This window comes from Carica papaya, chromosome 5 (assembly GCF_054855325.1).
Source record: "Carica papaya isolate Zhongbai chromosome 5, ASM5485532v1, whole genome shotgun sequence".
Lineage (NCBI taxonomy): Eukaryota > Viridiplantae > Streptophyta > Magnoliopsida > Brassicales > Caricaceae > Carica > Carica papaya.
The window spans coordinates 45,267,693-45,292,855 of record NC_142313.1 but is presented as its reverse complement, the minus strand read 5'-3'; the positions used below and the strand labels follow the sequence as shown (position 1 = coordinate 45,292,855).

Below are 25,163 nucleotides of genomic sequence, written 5' to 3'. Positions count from 1 at the left end.
TAGATCAAAGCTAAAGACTTTACAAAACAATTGTACCATTTATACACTTTTCAGACATTTAAAAAAACATGCCATCTTGGAGACACATCTCATATACTCAATTTGCCTCTCTTTTTCACATAAATGTCTACATGCTCCCATCATTACCTGCAAGTCAGCCTTAACGGATCTCTTTTTCAGATCTAATACAATAAGGCAACAAGAAATGGAATAATGTACAGGGATATGGACTTCTACATACAGACTACTTTTATTTGCTACAAACATTACACGGTTCGCCTATATTACTTTCTAACTGTACAATCAACAGAGAAGGGTATCTCCTTTACCTTCACTTTCCCCCATTTCAAAAGATCCCCAATGACCCTCTGCAGCATATCAATGGGAGTAAAGGGGCAACAGCTGCCCATCCTCAGCCCTCAAATAGAAACAGGCATATCAATCTTTGCTTGGCCGCACTGATTCATGCTTAGGTCCCAGTAGAATTAGCAGTAGAAGGCATTTCGCTGGGATTCGGGGGATTTTGTGGTGGCGGCGGCAGCGGTGGTGTTTGGGGCTGCGTTACATTTGCATTCATGTTCGTGATGGCATAGTCTTCACCTAGAACATCAAAGTCGTTCCACTCAACCCCAGCTATAGTTGAGAGTCAGGGAATTCTGTTTTTACTGCTAAAAAGTATTAGGAAGAGGAACTTAAATTACAAAGGGTAGTATCATATGTATTAGGAAGGATACGTTCCGTTCGCCACATGTCTGTGATGCTAACACCAGCATCTGATAAAAGCCAGTAGTCTGAATCACTCTGCAAAAGATCAAGGAATATAAACTCAAAATCAGTATTACATGGACTAGCCAAGAAAAACTTTAGCAAGGGTTTGTTTGGAGAAAAATGAAGAACTGCAAGTGAATTTAACAAGGAATTCATTCACAACTGAATGTTGATGTTTAAAAGTAATCATTATATTTTAAAAAATTTGTTAAATTCATTTGAATCACTGCACTTGGGCGAATATTGATTTACAAACAAATTCCACAAGTAGTGAAATTGATTTCTTCCAAACAGTGTAGATTAATTTTTATTTCAAAAGAGCAAAAAAGTTAGTGTGGTTTGGAATGAGTTTTCTTATTAGTCAAATGACTTGAAAAAAAGAAAAAAAGGAAAAAGCTATAGAGTATTTTTGGTTACACCAAAATGACTACAAGTTACTGGGTTTAGTAGAAAATATATAGAAAAAAAGAGAGCTGATGAGACCAACTTTTTTTTTCCTTACGGCTTTAAATAATAAGTAAAAGAGCCCATTTTCCAAGTCTTCACATATCCTCCAATATGCTTGAATAATTCATTCCAACTTTTTAACTAAAAGATCAATAAATTTTTCTTTTTTTTGTAATTTTTACCCTTCTTATTACTTTATAAGTTTTAATTGCACTGAGCGTTTGACAGCCAAGTGTTCTAAAGTTTTCTAGATCGAAATTCATTGGAGCTTAAAGCACCGAAAAAGATAAACCAACCAAGACAACCTCTAAAAGTTTTATTATGACTGCATTAACTATTTTCTAAAGCATCCCTGGTTAAAGCTACCAATGAAGTACTTCCGAAAATCTTTTATGGCCATCTTAAATTTCAGAAAGATAAATAAAACAAAACAAAAGTAGTTCTATTAAATATTGTAATTTACCTGGCAGATCTACCAAAGATAAAGGTGTTTATATTTTTGTGATAAGCAGATTATATAGTGTAGAAACTAGACTTACATCAATCTCGGAAGGAACAATTTTCATGATCCCACTAACAAAGTCCTGTGACGAGTTGACATCTGAGAATGTCTGATGCATATCCTGTCCCTCCATTTCAAGCTTCTCTCTACTGTCATCTGTCATAATAGCTGTTGCTGTGTTTTCATGAAAGCCTGAACTTGATGGAACATCTGGAGGTGCCTCAACACCATGTATTTCCTCAAATTTCTCTTCGAATTGACTATTAATTAAATGAACGAAAGAAAGATATATCAGTAAACAATTTGATTTCAATTGTAACTGCAGTCATCATTTGTGCCATCACCCCCAGGGTATGATCTTCTTAGCAAGAGCTTAGCTGCTAGCAGAATTAATAATCTTGTAAGCAACAGAAGACAACGATACCTGACAAGGTAAACATCTATAGGGCCCATTGTACTCCTCAGAACAATCCTATACCTTCTCTGAGGATAGTCAACAGCCTGGCGCAAAAGATAGACAAAAATGACAAATTTGCACACAGAAACATCAAGCGAACAGTTTGAATTTGTTGCTAATTCTGTTCCCAAAACATCTCTATTTTCTCGGCTCTCTTTTCTATTCTCAAAAGAACATTGACTTCTTCATTAAATTAGATTAACTGCTGACCTTACACTTCCTCTTTTTACCACTTATCATAAATGATTATCAAATTTAACAAAGGAACACTTATTATCCATCTTTAGAAGTCCTTTCTCATTCTCTGGAACTTTCTATATTAGCAGTGATGATTAGAAATATTAGAAAATGGTTCAACGAAAGAGCCTATTATCTCAAATTTGCTTCTGAACACATTCAAAAAACTCTAACCAAACATGGAGCTTTTTATTATACATAAGATAGATACGAAAAAACTGTGTAGAAAGATATCTAACACAACGTGACTTCTTCAAAAAAAATGTTTAGAAACAGATACCTAACATGACAGAATTTTTTCTTCATTTAACATGTCCTCATAATTACCTCATCAGGATCTGGCACTTCAAGAGTGGTTCCATGTGGAGCTTTGATAGCAATTAAGGTTTCATTCTAAAGAAGCAACGACACAAAGTTAATCTACAGCAACATGGAAAATATTAAAAACGTAGTATGGTACAGAAACCATAAAGCATCCAAGATAAAAGCACAAAACCAGAATGGCAAAGAAGAAATCGACCTGGAAACAAGGTAAGCTCTTGATGTCCTCTTCTGTGACAAAAAGCCACCTATAGGGACATGAAGAAAATAGATAAGAAAGTCAAGTTAGGTAGATGAAAGCATATGATACTCCAGCAACTAAAAGGAGGAGAAATTACTTCTGATTATTTTCATCTTCGCTCAAATCCCTCAATCTTTCTTGCATTTCTCTGTAACAATTTAGATGCCTCAGCACAATTTGAAAGGTTTCAAAAGCGATGTGATAAAACTGCAATAGCAGAATTCCAAATACATAACCTTATTTGCTCATCTAATTTCCTCTCCTCAATGGTCAGGTTTTCCACTTCTGCCTGCACATGTATAAATAATTAACATTGCTGATTCTATTACCTTCCAGAGTAAAATGAAAAACATGAAATCTCTGTAGCTAACTAAATGCAATCACAATTATTTTGTTAAATATTATATTCATCGAACTACAATTCAACTATAAGAACCCAAGAGGGAAAAGAAAATAAGCCACTTCCTAGCTCCCCCATTTATTTGAGTTGAACTTCAAAAATTCTTTTGGCCCTTCTTCTGGTTTTCAGACAGAATCATGAGTATTACAGGGCCAAGAATGGACAGTCAAAGAAAATCAGGGTCAATCAAAGAAGATAAGGACCAAATAAACCTAACAACGGGAACTTCATGAAATTAATGCTACATTCTCACAGACAATTTTCTTTTACATACACAATTTGGATCGAATAATCAAAGAGATGTATTCTGTTGCCAACTAAAAGGAAAAACATAAACAAGAACATCCAACCTAAAAATCAGCCACACATCCACTGGTAAAACAATTCAGAAACTATTCAGTGATTTTGCCTGAACCATTCAACAGCACATGTTAAGAAGCATTATGTCTTCCATTACCTGTAAACTAGCAACACTTTCATCAGCATCCCCTGCCCTTGAGACATCAAGTCCTCTAATCACATTAAGATTGCAAAACTTTCAAACGATGGATTGAAGAATAAAAGCAGATGAATATCTATCTATATATGTATATGTTAACAGCAGAAATTGCTGAGAGAACTGGATTAACATCCCATACTTCCACTGAATTCTGTTCTTGAGCTTCTTTTCTATCAGACCAATTCCTTCTAAGACATTTGTGATGTCATATATCCGCCTCTTTTGCACCTGTGGCAGTGGAAATTCTTCAAGTATAGAACTTCTCAACAAAGAAATGAGTTGATGGAATGCCAAAAGAGTAACCTCTAGAGTGTCCGCGGCTTTATTTAGATCAAGAATGCCATCTTCTGCTTGTTGAATCAAATTGATGAACTTCTTCGTCAAGAGCCCTGAATAAGGATTGGTGGAATATTGTTACTATCAGAATATATTCTCCGTTCTGAGAAAAAAACCTAAAATTCTTCTTTTTGGAGCATGTTTATGCAAACAATTACCTAGTGAGCTGTCATAACGACAAGGACCAGCCGGGGTAAGATTATTGCCAGGAGAACCTGCCAATTTTACATAAATCGCATCAGTTATAAGTATGTTACATTCTTCTTTCCTCCTAATGTAACAGGAGCATGCTGGAAAGAGGAATATATGAGGAAATTTATTCCAGCAATAATCACCATCTTGGGGTACTTTTACAAACTTGACTGAGATACATAGAAAAACTACAAAAACATTAATAACTACCATTCAAATGTCTATTCTCTTTTCCATATATGGAACAAATTTCAAATGTTAATACTCACCCAAATTTGAGACAGGAGTTTGGGATCCTGATTTATTGGACTTAGTTAACCTTGATGTTTTTTCTGCCTTTCCTCCTTTTCCTGATGCAGGTGTCTGAAGGGAACTATTAACAACTTCAGTGTATCCAGGACCAGTCCACTCGCTAGACTCAGCTTCACGGTTGACTGCATCACTCTTCCGCTTTAACGGCTAAAACACCATAAATTTTCCCAGATCATGGTTAAAAATAAATGCAAACAATTTTGAGAAGACAAGAAAACAGAAGGCATGGGAGATAAATCTCCAGAAAAGATGAGGTGCCTAAAAATACATGAGCATTTTAATATAATAGAGAATGGAACCACAGAATCTGAGAAAAAAAAATGTTGTGCAATCTACTTAATTGAAGTCCAGGGTGACGGGATTAATATCATCTTAAGTGAAAACTTAAAAGTACCAATAGTTAGTGTAATAAATGTTAAAAAAGTTAAATATTAGCAAAGCCCTGAAAAAGGATATCGTCATTCTTGAGTGCACTATACAATCTTAACTGGTTCAAGACTCAAGATTGCGAAGTAGGTCCTAAAATTTTATAATGCAGACCCATACATGCTCCAATCAGAACTCTGAAAAATAATTGTCATATGACGGTAAATACCAATGTCTAAAACAGACTAAGTTAACCAAATAGTATCAAATAGTAACTGCTATTTTGTTTTTCATTTCATTTAGCCATTTCCGTAGTAACTTTCTTCCCTAACATCCAGATCAGTAGTCTTAGTTTCAACATGACACTAAAAAAAAAAAAAGTGAAAATCTAAAGCATAACTAATAGCAGAAATCCATTCTCGTTAAGTTCCAATGACACATAGATTCCACCATGGGGACACATAAACCTTTCAAAGCTAAAATTAAAAGGTCAAATGTTGAAATAAGAAAGACACAAATAGTTTAGTTCAAGATACGTAAACTCATTATGAATCAGGCCCAACTATTCTATCATGCATAAGAGACACCATAACCTCAAAAATTCAAACAACAACCCATTGTCTAAGGGCATTTTACCAAAACAACTATTCCATACTGTTACCCTTGATTAGTTGAACTCTTTCCAACCAAAACATACCACAGCACAATCTAAGGGCATTTTACCATAGAATTACCTCTTGAGGTTATCACAACTTAACTCTACAAAAACTAAACATACTTTTTTATCAACATTGTACCTGGATGTTATATTATTTAAGACTTGGGAGGCTTAAATAATTTTACCTTGAACGAATAGAAATACTTGCAAGAGGCATGTAAGTGTGTGACATTATTAATGATGTGGATTTTGGGAATATTATTGAAATGTAACACGTTTATAAATCTTTTGTACATGCGCGATACCCCCGTTTTGGTACTTTGTTAATATATATACCTTACTTTTTTATTTAAAAAGAAAAAGGCACGTAAGTGTGTGCATGTGGATTCCTTCCTATATAGTAAATTTCTTATTCAAATTTCCTCTCCAATGGGCAGAAAGTACCAGCTGAAAGCATCTGGATTCCCTCCTATATAGTAAATTTCTTATTCAAATTTCCTCTCTCCAATGGGCAGAAAGTACCAGCTGAAAGCATCACTATCATAAAACAGTCTTAGCATGTGACAAATTCATCTCAATGTGTAATATGTCGCTATACCCCATCAACAAAAGCAAATATGTCAAGACCCAGAATGATAAGATATAAGAGAAAACAAACATCTCACAGCACATCTATAGCATCAAATACAAGTTTTCTGATAAAAAAAAGGGAAAATTCTCATGAGGTTAAGTAAAGGCTTTGGAAAGCAATCAAGTTCACATGAGTGACCAAAAAGCACATATAAGTTTAATGCTCGAGAGACGCCTAAAAAACAAATGCTGGTGTATCTCTGGCCTTATTAAGAGGTCCAGGTTGTAAGTCTCAGTTATGACTCATTATGAGTAGCCAAAAAAAAAGAGTTTGAAACTTGAGCCACTTTCCTCTAGTTATCCACATGCTAAAGCAATAAACTCAATAGATTTTTCGAAAAAATATCTTTCTGGCTTCCTTGAATCTTACATCAGGTTTTTACCTCCATTTATCTACCTCATTAAATCACTTCTCAAATCCAGCACATTTCTAGTCTTCATTATTCATGGCCAAGTCATCCAAGATACACTCTCCCAACTTATCCTCAATCAGTGCTGCCTACTGGCTGACCAGTAGTCTTTGTCATACTCCTTTTGGTACAACATAACTAGAAATCTCCTCATTTCCATCACTACACTTGGTTAGTGCTTTACAATCTTCCCAGGTTGCAAATCCTACTTGTCATATTTAACAACTGATAAAAAGGAATACATCCTTCACCTGCCATACACAAGTCTATCTTCACTTCTTAAAACTTTTTAATCACTGCTAGAAGCAGATACCACTCATCCAACAACTATTCGGACATTAATTTGACACGTTGACATAAACATGACAAAATCATGATGATCATCATATGCAAATATAGATGACGAAACAAGGTGGCAGGATATTTTTTTTCATCAGCAGTTACTTTAGTGAATGGAGCAACAGAGAACCCAACACATGATGTCACACTGTAAAACCATTGGATAATTTGAAAGAATAAATGTATTCTAGCTATACAGAACAAACATCTTATAACAGCAACCCTGGTGGAAGATTGATGTTGTTGTACAAGCACTCGCATAACTGTATGTGGTATGGATGACATTAAAATGCTTAAAAGTTGGAACATGCTATAAACTCACCTAGTGTGAACCTCAATGAAAAAAAAGTTTTAATGTCAAAGCTTTTAATTTTCTTTCTCCAGATTCCAGTTTATTCAATTTGATAGCCAGACATTATGCTTGGAAAAACAAGTTAAGGGAAGTTGTAACCTCGGAAACCTTTCCTATCATTCCAAATTTCTCACCATTTTCCATAAAAAGCCATAACTTGAGGGTGTTTTTAAGGTCTCATATAACCATTGTTAAAGATCTAACTTTATTCCTTACAATCTGTCCACAAAATTAGTTTCAGAAATTTAGCTTACTTCCAGCTTTCAGATGGGAAAATCTACTTTTTGTTATGTGCTAGAGAGAGCTTATAAAGTGACACAAGTTACGATTCAAAGCTCTAGTTTAACCATTTGTTTCCAAATAACAGAAGGACTGCCCGACTGAAAACTTTGTAAATAAAACTTCAGGCAGTCCACTCTTATGTAAACAGCAGGAGAAAACAAAATTTAAGTCAAAAATACATATTTCCGCAAAAGGGATACATAAATTACTGCTTCATGATGAAATCAATACTCTTACATAACCCCCGTCATGTTCAATACCCAATTCTCTTGAATACAGTTTCAGTGATACACTGAAAAAGAAGTAAATAATCACTAAATTCAAATCCTTGACTTTTCAACAAAAAAGAACTCCACCAAATTAATCAAGTACAGTACGCAGCGAGGATAAAATAACGTCCCGAAACATATAGTCCCTGGATGACTCAAAATGACCAAAATCAGCTGAAAATTTGAATTTGAAGATAAATGAAAGCGCCAGTCCAATCACATGAAATCACCACCCAGTATCTTAATTTCCTGAGAATTGAACCCCCCAAAAGCCATTTCCAATCACCAAGCTCATCAAACCCAAATCTGAACAACACATCCCGGTAAAGGACCACTCAGATCTCCACATAATTCTCCAGTAACAGACCAGCAAATCACATTTCCAATTGAAAGAATACAAATGAAATAACAGAAAAAGGAAAGTTAACAACAAAGGAAAACCCAAAGAAAAAACATAATTAAATCCAGAAACAGATATAGTAAAAGCGAAAAACCTACTGGGGATTTAACCACGACGGCTTCCGGTTCCTGATCAGTAGCTCGGCGAGTCCCTGCTGAAGAGAAGCGGTGATAATCAGCGGGTACCGAAAATGGCGGCTTCATAGACGAAAAAGGAAGCTGCCGTTTCAAAGGCGGCTGCGACTGCGACTGCGACTGCGACTGCGATTGCGTCTGCGTCTGCGGCTGCATGGTGTGCTGGTTCGGTGCTTGCGAACCTGACATCAAACGAATCCCAACCCAGATTTAACGACCAAAAAAAGTGAAATTAAAATTTCTGAAGGGGGGAGAAAAAGCTTTTGAGATTCTGGGGTTTTAATTTTTTTTTTCTCTTTTTTCTCTTTTTTAGCGTGTATTAATAGATGAAGAGGGGGTCAAGATGCAGGGAAGAGTAAGTGATTGCAGAAAATGGGGATTTGGGAAGAGGATTGCAGGCAGATCTGGTGTTTGGTTGGAAGGAAAAAAAGCGGGAGAAAAAAGAGAGAGGAAGCGAGCAGAAAACGAGGGAAAGAAGAAGGAAAGGAGGGAATTTAGTTCGGATACAGGTGTGGAGGGAAGCACTTATGAATAATTAAATAAATAAATAAATTAATTAATTAATTAAAGAAAAAAGATGCCTTCCAATCATAAAAAAAATTAAAATCATAAATTTAATAAATAAATAAATAAATTTACTAGTAGATATATTTTTATTTTTAATTAAAAAATACATATGTAGATTTTTTTATAATAATTTAAAATTAATAATAAATATTTTTAATGTCTTTCTTATAAATTTATTAGAATTTTCGTAATTTACAATTTAATTTAAAATTATTATTTTTAATATAAAAATTTTAATATATTTTTTTTTATTTTTTATTTTTTAAAATTTTCAGTAATCCTTTTTGAGATACAAAAACCAGGCGGAAACAGAGAGGGCTTGTTGGTGGTCGGATGCCCTAGCAGTTCGTCGTTCTTCTTCCCTCTTCCTCCCTCTCTCAAGAACGAATTCCTTACGGCACTGCCCACCTCTCTGTCTCAATCCTCATTACATGTTTCACATTCAGAATCCATCTGTTGCGCAGAGGATAACCGTGGCAGATACCTGACGATTATCTCAATTCCTTCTCCCTCGTGTGCTCGTCGCTATCGTTTTTACTGACGCTTATTTCTGAAAGTAAATATCTCCAACCTCCAAATGAAAGTAAGTTCCTGTATTTTCTCCTCTCTGTGTTTGCAATTTCTTTGGTACACTCACAAAGCAATTGATATTTATTTTTTTGAACAGAGAAATAAAAAAAAATTTCTGCTGCGAGGATTTGAGTAATGAATTTTTTTATTTTTTCTTTGCAGAAGCTTTGACCTCGGAATTCTCTTTGCAGCGACGCGGTTTACTTTTCTGATAAGGTGATATACGCTTTATCCATAAAGGTTATGGGGCTTCGGTATTAAGATAATTGTCTGTTGTGTGCTTCTTAATCATCCCTCTGGCTTACTAGTAAATGAGAAAGTAATGATGAAAAAGAAAATTATTGAAAGCTAGGTTCAAGTAGGCTAAGGTGATCATTTATTGATCTCGGAATCGGAAAACGTGGTGCCATTAGTTGATGAAATTCTTCTAAAAGTGATACTGTGTTGCCAAGATTGGTTGGAAATTTATCTGATTTACCAAAAGATGAGATTGATTTTTTACTTTTATTGAGGATGGTGGGAAGGAATTAAGGGATAATCAGTGATTTAAGATGAAGCTCACTTTATCAGACAATTTTTAAGTCTGTAATGTTGCTATCCCTATTACCAGCTGCGTCTCCTTCGTGCATCACTTGTTACTGTTAGGTGGCGTTGCAAAAACAAAAAAAAAGAAAAAAACAACATTCGGTGTTTAAGAAGCGTGTGACGAATTAACTCTTAGTTACTTGCTTCAAAATTAATATCCCAAGCTGTTAAGGAGGTGTGACAGTACTTAAACGTGAGGGATGAGTGTAGGTTTACATGGGATTAATATTTTCCCTTTTTTTCATCATCGATAAACATTATTTTACTGAAGTTATTCTAATGCTGCTTTTATTTTCTTTTGTTTTGTTTGTTTTTCTATTTATAATTTTTGTTTCAATATGGAAATTAGATTCTAAACGAGCACAAAAATTTATTTTCTTTCTACTTTTTGTCCTTTTTGTAGCGCCCAGAAGAATTAAGGTTAAGCTGGGAGCCTTCCAATTTGACTGAGTAAGTGTAACTGATATCTTATTTACTGCATGTATACATTTTTATTGTCAGGAAGTAACTGGCGACATCTTTTAGGATTTTCATTTTCATTATACTATTATTTTTTTATCTAGCTGCTAGCTAGAAGGCACCCTTATGATTGTGATTTGGGGAATTTTGCATTTAACCTCCGTATGTCTAATGAAACACTGGAAAAGGAGAAGTAAATGGGAATATTCATGTAAAGAAGGAAAGGGAACAGATAAGGAAGTGATAAGATAAGAACGTGCTTTTCTTGCTAGTAGCTACTGGTTTAAACTCAAAATTTTATGAACATGAAAGCTTCTCCAGTCAGTTGAGCTTTCCCCCTCTCTTCTGTTTTTCTTTTATCATTTTTATTTTCCTATAAAGCATCCATAATGGAATATATGAACACTAGCATGACCTGTTTTATACCTTTCACTATTGTTCCTTCGAGCAATCATGGAATGGCTGATAATTATATTTGTTTCGTTTTTTATGGTTATCGTGTTGATATGCAAACGAAAAATTACTGATTTTTTTTTTTTTTATTCTTGTCCTCCCTATTGCAGTGGAGTTTGGGATTGAAAGTGATATCAATGGGGAGATCATCAAAAATACAATCGAGATTGAGAGTAATAGAGTGGGTGATGATAATCTAACAGGTGGAAATTCTCTTCAAGTGACATTTCAACAGGATGAAGATTTTAAGTTGGATCAAGATTCTTCACAGGGGTCTATCCCCCAGGCAATGCCAGCTGTATCAGTGGTTCCGGCAGATGAACCATATGTGGGACAGGAATTTGAATCTGAGGTAGCTGCCCATGCATTTTACAATGCATATGCCACACAGGTGGGGTTCATTATCCGTGTAAGTAAACTATCTCGATCTAGGCGTGATGGATCTGCTATTGGCCGGGCACTTGTTTGTAACAAAGAAGGTTACAGAATGCCTGACAAGCGTGAAAAGATCGTCAGACAAAGAGCGGAGACAAGGGTTGGCTGTAGGGCAATGATTTTGGTAAGAAAAGTAAGTTCGGGCAAATGGGTTGTCACGAAGTTTGTGAAGGAGCATACCCATCCCCTAACACCTGGAAAGGGACGAAGAGATTGCATTTATGATCAGTATCCGGTCAGTTCTTGCTCTTTTGTTATTTAAAATTTGTTACTTTTATTTACTCGAGTGTCCTAATATATAATTGTCCATCTTTTAGAAAAATAGAGAAGATTTGATTGATAACTTGATGAGTTACGAAGATTTAGTAAGTAAATGGAACTGTATGCAAAATATCTTCTTTTTTTAATCCAGACGTTAGGACTGATTTAAGTCGAGAGTGGAATGGTTTTTAAATTGATGTTAGGTAGTCATAAGCATCCATCTTTCTTTAGGTGGAATGAGCTCAAGATTTACTGGAAGGTAACTCATTGAAAAGAAAGAGCAGGCTTATTAGTTTATTGATTCAAGTTTAGGAGCAAGTATATTCTAGAGACTGAAGAAAAGAATTAAACTTTCGACGTGCTAGGCAGTTGATATTTTTTAGATTTTCTATTCTCTTTGTTTGGATTGAACTTATATGGCTTTTAACAATTTGTGAGTTGTAGTTGGTATCTTTTTACTACAGCAAAACCCTTGGTAAGAGTAATAAGACTGCCACATAGTTCTAAACTTAACATTTTCATGATCAAGAATTGAAAATACCTTTTCCACAAGAATGGCCGCCTAGTTCTTATTATTTACTGGTAGCAGGAGCATAACAATGTGGTAACCCAAAAATCAACTTGTGAAGCTATCTTATCTTAAACTTTAGCCTAAGGAGCTTCAAGCTGCCATAACTTTCTTTTTCTTTTTTTGGGAAAATCACTCAAGAAAGGAACAAGGCATGATTTTTCCCTGCTCTTTAGTAGCTTAAAAGCTTGACATGCTGATTATTCCTGCTTCATAAAATTGGGTCACAAACTAGTTAATTCCAAGGAAAGAGGGGGTTATCCATATGTTTCTGTCTGAAGAACACCAACAAAGATGTTTGGGTCATTTTCCAGCAAACTATAATAATCATATAAATAAGAAGCCAATTGAGGTACCCCTGGTTTTATGGTACCTTGATAATATATAGTACATACTTTTTATTTCAAAAAAAAAGGTGCCACCCATACGAGTGAAGCTTTACAATCTACCAAGTGAAATAAAAATATTTATGCGATTCCCTGAATTTTCTTCATTGCTGAAAATAGGCCCTTAAACAAAATACTTTATATATCTGGAACCAATGACCTCAAATTCGAGTTAAAGAAGAGATAATGTCATTAAAATCCCTCCTATTCTGTTTTTAACCTGGACCAATAAAATAATAGCTGTCGAAATGAGAGATATTAGAACTCTCTCTTAGGTGTGCAAAATGATACAATCTCATGAACAACTAATAAAATAGTTTCTCCTATCACGCCTAGATCATCTCTTTCCGCACCCAATCCCTCAATAAGATTGTCCAGCATAGCTTTCAAGAGCATTTGATGTGCTTTGAGGTTGTCCTGCGGTTTAGAATTAACTTGGATAAGACCAAGATGGTTGCCTTGGGGTTGGAGTCGAGGTTGATGCTTTGGCTGGAATATTGGGGCGCAAATTTATTCTCTTGGCCTCACTTACCTCAGTTTGCCCTGTGAAGTGAAGTTCATGGACCTCAAAGTGTTGAATCATATCATTCATAAGGTCGGAAAAACGGTTGGCTCACGGGAAAGGGAATTGTTTGTCTAAGGGAGGTAAGCTTACCCCTTATACAAAACATTCTCTCGAGTAGTCCAATCAGCTTTCTCTCCTTCCTTCTCTGTCCATACAAGGCTATGAAAAGGCTAGAGAATCCCCAGTTCTGTTTCTTATGGAGAGATTTTCTAAAGTGTAGGAGATTCCACCTAGTGGCTTGCGACTTTATAATTCTTCACTAGGGAGGTGGGAGGATTTGGCATAAGATCATTGCACGAATCTCTTTTGTCCTAGTGTTGTGTGGTTTATGCACTACAATATTGGCTTATAAAAGGACGTTCTGATGTAGAATGAAGAAGCTTGAATATGAACTCTTTTTTTTTTTTAAATAAAAAGTACAGGCACCAAGGGAGTGTCAATTCAGGTACAAAAAATATTTACTTATCAATCAGGATATCGACAAGGTCTCCTAAATCCTCAGTAGAGTATAAAGGATGACTTGTAAACAAAAAACTCAGGATCTGAAACTATTTAACTCTACTCCTATCGAAATTCTCTCACCCCTTCAAAAACTCTCTTATTTCTTTATTTTCAGACCATCCAAAAGATTGCAGGGGGAATGAGACCCAACTGTTTTTTTCGATCTCTAATACACTTTCATGCCCATATCTCATTCCTTACATGACCAACCAGTTCTAGCTAATCCCCAAAAACCCGTATGTCATAATTCATAAATTATATACAAAAAGGACACCAAAATAATATATGGTCACATAGAAAGTAACAGTTCACCTAAATCTGTCCCCTTCTCATCAATTTGTCAATGGTAAGAATACATCCACACACTGCTACCCAAGTGAAGAAAGCAACTCTAGTTGGAGCATTCACTTCCCAGATTTGCCAGAAAGGAAACTTGTTCTCTAATGTATCATTCTTGGCCAAATAGTTACAACAGACTCAATCGTGGATGTCCCTGCTGAATTTAGGGTCCAAAGCAGTTGATCATAATCCTCATTCAGAGATACAGAAGACAGTGAGCTAGAGCTTCATATTCATTAATTTCCCAATGATTAAGATTTCTCAATACCTCCATGTGCCATTCCCTTCCTCCTAAAAAATCTCTATATGATTCATTGACTGAAATATCCTTACGCTATGCAATAGCAAAGATCTGAGGAAACTTGTCTCTAAGTGCACCCTCTCCAAGTGAAGGGTCCGTCCAGAAGCTGGTTCTCTCCCATTTATCCGTTTCTATGCATTTTTTTCCATAGCACCATCCCAGGTGGTCTTGTCAACACCCTGGAATACTAACCTCTATCCAACGTACCAAACTTTGTCTCAATAACTCTCCACCAAAGAATTCTATTTTCTTCTGTAAACAGCCAAATCCACTTGCTCTGAAATGCCTGGTTCATTTGTATTGTAGATTTCAAACCCTAAAAGCCCTGATGCAATAGTCTCTTAATCTCTTGTTTGCAAGGAGGATATAGGAACCATTATAAACATCTTGTGTTCTTTGGAAAATTCCAATCATTTTGTACAAAGGTGCCACTACCTGATAACTTGTTCATATTATTTCTCTTATTCTTTTCTGAAAAAGATCTTTGAGAAAGGCTTCATTTGAAATACTCCTCCCAGTTTGGTTTTCGTCCTTGTCTTCTACACTGGTGTTGAACCTCTATATAAAATCTCAAAAAAAAAAAAAGTTCACACTATCTTCCTTCTAGGCCCTAGCTAGTGGCTCCTTCTCTATGAAATGCTACTACATGCGCCAGGCTCACCACCCCCTTAACAATTGCAGTTTCAGTTGTTGGAGTCTTAAAGTGTTATCCAGGACTGTGCTCTTTGCTTGGGAGATGGTGCCAGGGAGGGTTTATACCTTTGATAATTTAAGGAAAAAGGAAATTTTGGTCAATGGATGCTCTGTGCTAGAGGGCGGGTGACAGACCAAGTCACCTTCTTTGGCTGTGTTCTTTCTCATATGGCCGTAGGTGGACTGGTCCATTGCAGATGAGGTTTGGCTTTGGTTAATAGGAGGTAAAAAAACTCCTATCTTTTATCCATTGGCTAGTTATTTGGAAAGAGAGGGAAAGAAGGGCCTTTGAGAGTGTTGTTTTGTCTTTTGACAGAGTCAGAGATTTATGGTTCCAGATTGGTTTTTTTGTTTAAGGGTGACCCTCTTATTTTTGAATTTAAGGGATCTTATAGATATTTTGACAAATTTATAAATTTTCCTGTTTTGTAAATGGGTGGCACCCATTTGCTGCCTTTTATATATGGTTCCTTCTCTAAAAAGGGTTCCTAATTATTAATGTTTACAGTGGAAGGAGTCTGCCATACCAATATCCCATATGATGTGGTGACCAGACTTGAGGAAGACCATCTTTGTTCCTATAATGGCATAAATGTTGGAGATTGTTTTCCATCGCATATCTACACGTTAAAGATCGTGCAAAAAAGTGAAAATTCTTTCTTCTACCCTAACACAAATATGGAAAGGACTCCTTCCCTTTTTTACTCATCTCTATCAGCAAAATTTTGTTTGATGTTAAATCCTATGCTAAATCAGTTATTGTTCTATATTAGATATAGTCTTGCTTTAACCAATTCAAGATAGGTAGAAACTCGAATCATGCTTCCCCAAATTTTCACCATAGAAAAAGGGGGGGTGGGTGGCAGGAGCTATGAGGGAAAGAAGAAAAGAAAAAATTTGAAGAGTAAGGCAACTATTTTCTGTGCATTTATTTGTTATTTTCATGAGTCATCGTTTGTTTAGCCCCAATGCTGTGACATCAAGTATCACTAAACCAAACCGTATCTCATTCTTAGTGTGTAAAAAATTTTGATATTTTGTATTCTTGAGTTGCCAAAGTCCATTCTTTTATCTTTATATGAAAATTGGTTGGTAGCTTAGTATATCAGCATGTTTTATATTTGATTTTTGGTAGTTCTTAGTTGATTGCAATGAACTAATTGTTTTAGTAATATATATTTTTCGTCTGCTGTATTTTTATCGTAAATATTCCATTGTTTCACATTACCTTGGGTTGTCCTATAAATTTTAGCATTTTAATTTTTATCATGCTGCATAATTTTTTTATTTTGTTTTGCTTTTTGTTCTCTTGTTTCTTTACATGTTCAATGCGGCTTCCTCGTTTTCTTTTGTGTGGTGGGAGAGGGGGGAGGAGGGGGGAGGGGGGAGGGGGGAGGGGAGGGATTGCAGGGATTGAGTTCTTTGTCATTACGCAAGCTCACTTCCCTCTAACAAACGCAACAGTTTGTGTTTCTCAATTGGCGAGCTAGTTTAGTGGACTCGAAATCAATGCTATTATTTAGACTTTCATATCTTATTTAAGTTTAGAGATGGATTTTGGTTCTCTTAGTCGTTTATGTTTAACCTAGTGCTGTAGCTTCAGATCTTGAAAAAGAAGCTATAGCTTTTCTCCCCTCAGAATTTCGTGTTTTCGTAGTCAACCTCTCTGAATTCTTGACAATCCTACTGCACTGTTGGAACTCAGAGTTCGTGTCCACAATAATTTCATTCGGTGAATTTTTGAAACAAACACATTATTTCTGTGGAATTTATTTGAAAAGATTGTTAGTTTATATTTAGTCCTAACATGAACACATCAAATTCATGTCCAAATAAATTGTAGGTTTAAGTAAAACAGTATTTTTTAAAATTTATTGAAAATTGGTAGAGTTCGAAAATGAATTTGAAGCATAAATGTATTCCTTACAATCCATCATTAGAATCTATTCGAAGGAGAATTTTAAGAACTGAGAATTTTAGATGAATTCCTTGAATTTTATCTAGATTCTTCCAAATATACCCTTTATATTAATGTTTCAAGAGAAACTTCAGCTCAATTTTAGTTTGCGTCTTATCTTTCTATTGCGTCACTTTTGTAGAATGAACATGATAAAATACGGGAGTTATCACAGCAGCTGGCCGTTGAGAGAAAGAGAGCTGCAACCTACAAAAGACATTTGGAGTTGATATTTGAGCAAATTGAGGAGCATAATGAGAGCCTTTCAAAGAAGATCCAGCACATAGTGGACAGCGTGAGGGAGATAGAAAATAGCGAGTAGCAGGGCTGTATATAATTTTCAGCATAGATTTTCTTTATTTATCAAAGTACAGGATCAACTGGTACAGAGAATGCTGGTGAATAAAAGGGTGCAGTATTGTGATTAGTGTTTGCAATTTGGCATAGAACTCAGATCCAGATTTTTATTTTATTTCGACAGGATTCTTTAGTCTTTTTTCGTTTTTTTTTTTTTAGAAGAAAAACAATTGATCTAAATGTCTAGGTTTGGAAATGTCTCATTCCATGCAATTCGTGGAAAGTTACCCTGTTAGAGATGCATCTTTTTGGAGCATATGGTTGGTTTAGGAGATATTAGGGGAGTCCATGTACAGTCCTTCTTCCTCATCATTTTCGAGCTGAACCAACAATTGGGAAATTCTTGGCAGGCACGAGGATACTTTAGGAGGTCGTTTTTTTTTTTTTGTTTTTTTTGTATTTATAAGCTTCTTTCTTCATAGAATCCTTTTGGAAGCTTTCCTTCTGGCTAATTGGTTATATATGTACAATTTGATTGAAATTCCTCATTTTGTATAGTATTTAAAAGGTTCAAATTCTTCTGTTCCTTTTTGAGGTTGCCCTTTTTGGTACGTTTAATTTGATACACTACAGCGCCCTGTGTATTGCAGAATTGTGCTTCCTTATGATCTGTGTGTTTGTTTTTCTCCATCCTCATTACATGTTCTCCTACCTCGAAATAAAACAAAATCAGAGGATGGATATTCTAATTTTTAGGTTTAATTATGAAAAATTGTCTCTAACATTTTGTTCTTTTTTTCAGTGAGATTTTTATTCTTTCAATTGTTGTAATTAAATTTGTTTTTCCAATTAGTATATCTATTGAAGTAAAACATATTTTTATACACTTTATTAGTGTTGAAGAAATAAAAGAACTAACCATTTACCCCAGTTGATAATTTAAACTTGCTATGTATTAGTGTTGAAGAAAGGTAACACAATCCTTCTTTGGAAATCTTGTATTGTATTTAGAGATTAGGTTTATGGATTTGATTTATTGGTTAACCCATTTCATTGTTTTGTTCAATTGACAAATATATATATATATATATATATATATATATATGCATATGTTAATGGACATTGCAATTCCAAGAAACAGGGTCCCAAAATATATGCTTAGTCTTGTAAGGGACAACTGGTTCTTGGTATTATCACTCATCCCAAATATATAAAATCTTCAAATTACTCATTAATCTTGCATGAACAATCGTCAACTATCCATGGAACCGCTGCTATGTATATATATATATATATATATATATATATATATTATGTATACACATTTAATTACTGTTAAATTCAAATGTTAGATAGATATTCATTTAGAATTTGTTTATGACCATGTACATCAATTGATAAGTCAAAGTAGACTGTTTGTGTTTAGCAATTTAAACAGTAATTAAATGTATTCATCACATGAAATTATAGATGCAAGAAAATTAACTACAATACTTATACTTGAATCTTGCTGAAACCACCAGTTTCATTGTTGCTGGTCACTGATTTTGGCTTACTGCAATCCGATCCGTTGAAGAACAAGAAGGAACTTTTATAATTATATATGATCTAATGCAGACTGAATGCATATATATCTATATTTTTATATATATATATATATGTATGACCGAACTTATTTAGTGAAATTATATTTAACATCCGGCCAGCCAGAGGGTTTTATGTAGAAGGAGAAGAAACAAACAGAGAGACTTAATTAGATCAAACATCAACAGTGCACCTCTGCACAAGCTGGAACTTGACCGCCGGTCCAACCTGCACGCCGGCACCGGCGCTCCGATCACTAAACATTATATACGCAGGACAATTCACATGCAACCTATACCCACCTGAAAACCAGGTACCCACCTTCCATTTCACCCGTCCATCAACCCTGATGTCAAGGAGCAGAATCCCAGCGTTCAAGTCCTGAGCCAGAGCCGGAGCCAAGTACGGCGCCACCGGGACGCCATTGCCGTACAAGTAAGGTGACCAGACGGTGACATCTTTGTGGCCTTGGTAAGTGGTGGGAAGGAGAGTCGCTAGAGTTACCTGCTGGTTACGGTAAGAGGCGTAAATGTCAAGTGAGTCGTAGTAGATTCCGATCTTGTCGTTGGGGTTTCTGGAAGAGAGAGTGACCTGAAGGTTTGAGGTTAAGAGGTTTGGAACGGAGAGGTTGAAGGCGTAAAGAGTGGCGTCTTGGAGAACGAAGCGAGGCTTTTTGGGCTGTAAGATTATCCAGACGAGGAAGATGATGAATGCGATGAGTAGAAGAATGGAAAGTAGAGCGAGGAGGATGCGTTTATATCGCAGTTGGCTTGATTCTTCGTCTTCCTCGTAGTGTCCACATTCTTTTACTGTCATGGCGGAGGTGGTGGAAGTGTCTCTGTTTCTAATCCTACCCAGAAGACAGAGACAAGAGATTTGAGTGGCCAGAGAGACTACTTTTTGCGATGTGGGAGAATTATATATGTCTATATGTCTAACGTGTATATATAACATGTAGGATCTAAATAACTACAAAACCTTGTTTCAATTCACTCACCCACTAAGCCTTATTCACTAAAGTTCAAGTAATCAGAAATGAAGTGCATTCACGTACAATATATATGTATGTATACACTTTCCACCCGATGCATAAAATCTTAATGTCTCCATTGAGGTTTTGATATAATTATATTTTGTTATTCAAATACCACTCAGTGAACATCTGTATAACTTGATAATTACTTCGTGATCAAAGAATTTCACACCCAAGTGAAAGTAGAGTCAGTGTTGCTTTCAATCATCTTTATAATGTTCGTGTATACATACATACACGGACGTGTATGTGTACGTATGTATGTATATGTATGTACATAAAAGGATATAGCTTGAAGGTGACGCTTTGATTTATGATTAATGAAGGCAATAAAATAGACTGTTGTTGATGTAAATTGCAAGCGATTGATGTTTTTGGTGTTTACTTGAAACAAGAGCAAAAAAACCCACAAATGATATGGACGTTTCACCACCACAACAAATCAAAAGTGGTATGGACGATTCATCACCAACTAATCACATTATCATGATAGTATTTTCATATATATATATATATATATATATGTATGTATGTATGCATGTATGTGTGTATGTAATTATTTAAATAATATGATATAATGTTTTAACAATATGGGTTTGAAGCTAAATTAGAATTATCTATGGACCCATATTGAAACATGAATATAATTAAGTAGATGAGTCATCATGTCATGGTTTTACAATGTTTGATCATTTGTCTTGTGAATTGTGAATGAATACTTGAAGATACAAAAATTTCAATACATTATATAGCAATACATGCAACTTCCCAAATACAAAAATGTAGTCTTTTGTTTTCTTGAAAACAATATAAATATATAAATATATATATGTATATATTAGTCTTCCACTTGGCAAAAGTCTAAACTCTAAACTTCCAACATGAATGAAACTATTGGTTACTCTTTGATTTAGAGCAATAATAAAGTATTGAAAACTCTAAACTCACATTTATGCAACTGCTAAAACTTAGCTGCATTTAGCCCCATATATACATATATGTAAGCTTTTAAATGGTAGACAGAAGGTAAAAGTTCTACATAGAGCAAGAAAATTTGTCACAACCCTATATAGTCAAAAACAAAAGATGTGTAACTGAAGAATGCCTCAAAAAAAATTCAGATACAGAAACATAATCTTCAATCATTTGGGATGGCAAGAGAATGGATGGATGAAACATCAGCAATACTAAACTCAGACACGAACAAGAAGAAAGAAAAACAGATAGGAATGATTAGGATAATACACTCTAGTAACCAGAAGCTAATAAACAGCTCTCGGATAAGGAAGATATCGTATCAAAATTGAAGTCATTGCAAAAGGACCCAACTCCTAGATTAGGCTCAAGGAAAAAGCAAAAAACCTGGTTTAACGTTCTTCCGGGCTCTACAATTTTGGGTTTTGCCCTTGTGTGATGGGAGGCATTTGTGTTCGACTTCTCAGATATGTTGTTCTTGACATATCAATCTTACTTTCCAAGAAAAAACGAAAACTTACAGATGTACGCAACTATTGTTAGATTATCATTGCAAAGGAAAATCTAACCTGAAGTTTTAAAGAGAGCATTTCATTGAAGTGTCAAGCAATTTCCGGAGTTCAAACAAGAAAAAGTATTTACCCAAAGTCTATTAACATCCATATAGCCATACGCCAGTATCACCATAAACTAAAATCAAACATCTGGTATATAAGCAATCACAATAGAATACTAACAGACACAGAACCGTGTAAGCTACACATCAACAGAAACAAAAGATTATATTTAGTGGGTTGCAAGAACCTAAGTCAGAAAACAAATATCAAAAAGTTAAGAGCTCAAAGATGATTAAAGTGTTACCTTGCTTCTATTTACAAGCGACAACTGGAGGTTGTGAATTTCATGGACAATCTGGTAGTTGTGCGTGAAGTAGACAGTGGAACAACTGTGTGGCATTTGGCCGTGAGTGTTACAGAGGAGATCGAGTGAGTAACACAGAGGAGGGTTGGAGAAATCTGAGTCAAAGATTGTTGGCGTCTAGAGATGTTAAGAAGAGTACGTAAACAGATATTGTATATGGAAAAATTAAAATGAAGGTGTTAATTTTGTTTTAAAGATTTGCAGCTACTGGGACTGATTTAAATCAGAAAAGCATAGAAGAGTGAGTTGTTTCTCTGAATCACTAGTGTGTTCAAATCAGAGAGGAATTGGGGCGGGTTGTTTCGATAAAATACTAATTGCAAACAAAGTAATTATCTTTTACAAAATAAGTTGATAAAAAATATATGATCATAAAAAATGTCTTTTACAAAATAAAATCATGGATCCGTCCCTGTAACCCAACTAACAATCAGGAAAGCTTCAAATGGCTCAAGATCAGCAGCTAAATCAAGTATAAGAAATACAGCTAAGGAATCCCAAACAAGTCCTTGTTTATATATCAATCTACTTGTAAACCAGACAAGTTCCACTAATTAAACAAATCTCATGTGGACATGAAGTCCCTTAAGTACAAAAATTGATAAGAGTTTGACTCCAATTAACCCAACAAAAGTTGGACCAGTGGTTTAACATAAACCAGAAGCAGAAAAGCTCTCCTTGCAACTTGGCTAGTAGCATTACACTGACTACAAAATACAAATTGCAAATAGAATATTGCTAATAACTCTGATAGTCGACTAAATGCAGCGTTTATCATCAATCTATAACAAGAAACTCTTGCTCTCCTAGTACATTGCAGAAAGCAAAAGGCCAAAGGTTCATGATTACAATTGGTACTATCAACCTTGATTTTCGTTTTAGGTAGGGATGCATAATCAACTGGGGGGGAGAAACTAGATGAAAACAAAGACAAGAAATGGTATAACATTTTCTCAACAGCTCTGCCAATGGCAAATACTGTCAACATCAACCCCGTATGCTAATCCTCAAAAGCTCAAATAGCTTTTTCAAACAGAAGCAATTCACACATATTTATTAACTGGGAAGTAATAAGAAAATTAAACTATACCAACTTCCGTAGATCAAAGGATGAAAACAATAAGAAGGCCAAAATAATTATTAACTGGGAAATTTTTTCTACTGGAATGACAAAAAAAATTAAGACATCTTAACATCCATGGCGTCAAGAAAATCTAGCGTCCAACCCCAACAGGTATGAAACACTGAATAGAAGCTATACCAACTTCCATTAGAGAATATAAACTACAAAAACTACAAATTAAGCTTTATGTAAAATCAACGTAGCGTCTCAAGAACAATAAAACGTGCAGAACACATTGCAGCAATTAGTCTTCTCCTCCTTGAAAGGAACCCAATAGAAGAGAACATTGAAATATATATACAGTCACCTACCTACTAATTAATCAACAACCCTACCACATTTACAGAGTCCCATATACTCATCTTCTTCCCCTTCAAATTTAGGTAATACATGGCATCTTACTCTCTATATAGAAGAAATCCATGAACAAGGAGAAAGAAATCAGCTAAGGTTAACGCTTACTTTAACGAACCCGGCATCGTTTCGCTCCACCCTCCAACTTCCCCGAACCAGTAGAGGACGAAACGCCGACCATGACATCTTCACACCAAACAACAAGCACCCTCCTCCTCCCCTTCCATCCTCCGTACCTGTACCCAAGCAAGGACATCACCCTCACATCGAACCCAACTCTCCCACGCGCCTTCTCCTTGTTGATGGAATCGGTCACCTTCCCGTCAACGTAAGTATTCACCACGGACAAGCTGGCATTAAGCACGGTCTGGTCCTTGGTCCCCTGATTGAAGGGAGAGATTCGGGTCTGGGCGAGGGAGTCGGAGTCGTAGAAGATGGAGCAAAAGACTTCCTCATAGGAGAGAGACATCTTCTTGTTAGGATTAGTGACCTGAAACTGGACTTCCCAATTTCCAGTGAGGCGGTTATTGGAAGAGTTGAAGTTGGAGAGAGAGAGTGAGTTGAGGTAGAAGTTTGGGAGACTAGGGCGGAGAACAAGGACTAGAATGAGGAAAATGGTGCCGAAAATGAGGCCAAGAGCGATGAGGAAGAGAAGAATACGACGGAAGAGGATGGCTCGTGGGTTGGGAGGCGGTGGAGCGTTGTAAGGATAGTAAGAGTAAGAGTAGGTGGTTCCCGGCGGCGGAGGTGGGTAGCCATTCCCGGTTCCGGCGGGTTGGCCGGGGTAAGGGTAGCCGGTGGCGGGTGTTGAAGGGTTTTGCATGATTGAATTTGAGGGATTTGATCTGAGCTTCAGCGGGGTTTAGGAATTTACTGTGCGTGCTTGAAAGGAAAAAGATAAAGACAAGAAAGATATAAGAAGAAAGGAATCACGAAATATTATCACCTTCTTTCTTCTTTTACTCTTCCTCTAAGCCAAACTAAAATAAATAAATAAAATCATATATATATTACATATATATATATATTTTTTTTTACAAAGAGATACAAATATAAAAACTTTTCATACCCGAGATCAAAAGATACTCATAACATCATTCGTAAAAAGCTATTAGAGATCACAGACATCCGAACATATTGATGGAAACTCAATTTAAAGAAAAAATCAGCATTTATCGACCAATTCATATATTTATTCTCTTCCCGATAAATATGTTGTATACAAACATACGAATCATACCAAAATAAATTTTTGATTTCGCGAACAAAGTCAGCATGCGCAATTGAAAATTTATAAAATATATTTTTATATAGTTTTATTTAAGTTAAGAAATTAATTAAACTATTTTATGAAACCAAACTAAATATGCATGCAAAACAATAAATTATATTTTTAATCTTCTCTCGTTCAATTAATTTTAGGAAACCATAATGTTTTGGAAAAGGAAACAAGATCCTCCCGGTATATATATTATACATTTCTTTTCCTTTTTAATGGTTTGTAATAAAACAAACCCAATTAAACCCTCATTACCTATATATAGGCTTACATACATTATTCAAGAAATTATAACTCTTCTTCTTTGAATAGAGTATTCATCCGCCGATGCCGAACTCCGACGAGAGCAGCAGCTCCGGCGAGAGCAACAGATCAGTACCATCATGTCGTCTTCTCATATATCTC

At 35.5% G+C, this 25,163-nt stretch overlaps 3 protein-coding genes and 1 pseudogene across 4 annotated transcripts; 1 reads left to right on the top strand and 3 right to left on the bottom strand.

Moving 5' to 3' along the window:
* Window positions 1–18: 18 nt before the first annotated feature.
* On the bottom strand, window positions 19–9,051 carry E2F1 (E2F transcription factor 1). Its single transcript, XM_088219320.1, has 14 exons — window positions 8,517–9,051; window positions 4,670–4,859; window positions 4,367–4,423; window positions 4,176–4,261; window positions 4,012–4,100; window positions 3,831–3,885; window positions 3,210–3,262; window positions 3,071–3,121; window positions 2,932–2,980; window positions 2,739–2,804; window positions 2,142–2,218; window positions 1,755–1,977; window positions 735–801; window positions 19–633 (listed from the first exon to the last, which is right to left on the bottom strand). The coding sequence occupies exons 1-14, from the start codon at window positions 8,739–8,741 to the stop codon at window positions 470–472; spliced, it is 1,452 nt and encodes a 483-aa protein (XP_088075446.1). The 5' UTR covers window positions 8,742–9,051; the 3' UTR covers window positions 19–469.
* Window positions 9,052–9,395: 344 nt separating this feature from the next.
* LOC110806855 (protein FAR1-RELATED SEQUENCE 6-like) lies at window positions 9,396–18,087 on the top strand. Of its 2 annotated transcripts, XR_015818937.1 has the most exons (6): window positions 9,396–9,702; window positions 9,852–9,905; window positions 10,678–10,724; window positions 11,297–11,856; window positions 15,744–15,881; window positions 17,335–17,504. XR_015818937.1 is itself a non-coding variant. In XM_022031822.2 (5 exons), coding segments are annotated over exons 3-5 (741 nt in total). In that variant the 5' UTR covers window positions 9,400–9,702; window positions 9,852–9,905; window positions 10,678–10,723; the 3' UTR covers window positions 17,515–18,087. The 2 variants fall into 2 exon arrangements, 1 of the variants encoding a protein (XP_021887514.1); XM_022031822.2 differs by lacking the exon at window positions 15,744–15,881 and having other exon boundaries at window positions 9,400–9,702; window positions 17,335–18,087.
* An 873-nt stretch (window positions 18,088–18,960) lies between these two features.
* LOC110806851 (NDR1/HIN1-like protein 12 pseudogene) lies at window positions 18,961–20,027 on the bottom strand (annotated as a pseudogene).
* Window positions 19,060–24,450, bottom strand: LOC110812820 (Late embryogenesis abundant (LEA) hydroxyproline-rich glycoprotein family). Its single transcript, XM_088219319.1, has 2 exons — window positions 23,588–24,450; window positions 19,060–22,097 (listed from the first exon to the last, which is right to left on the bottom strand). The coding sequence occupies exon 1, from the start codon at window positions 24,300–24,302 to the stop codon at window positions 23,589–23,591; it is 714 nt and encodes a 237-aa protein (XP_088075445.1). The 5' UTR covers window positions 24,303–24,450; the 3' UTR covers window positions 19,060–22,097; window position 23,588.
* Window positions 24,451–25,163: the final 713 nt, after the last annotated feature.

Coding starts and splice junctions, on each gene's coding strand:
- LOC110812820 (XM_088219319.1), bottom strand. CDS start 24,302: ATGCAAAACCCTTCAACACCCGCCACCGGCTACCCTTACCCCGGCCAA.
- E2F1 (XM_088219320.1), bottom strand. CDS start 8,741: ATGTCAGGTTCGCAAGCACCGAACCAGCACACCATGCAGCCGCAGACG. Junction 3,122..3,209: donor AAATTAGATGAGCAAATAAG/GTTATGTATTTG, acceptor AAATTGTTACAG/AGAAATGCAAGAAAGATTGA. Junction 634..734: donor AGACATGTGGCGAACGGAAC/GTATCCTTCCTA, acceptor TCTCAACTATAG/CTGGGGTTGAGTGGAACGAC.
- LOC110806855 (XM_022031822.2), top strand. Junction 11,857..17,334: donor GCATTTATGATCAGTATCCG/GTCAGTTCTTGC, acceptor TCACTTTTGTAG/AATGAACATGATAAAATACG.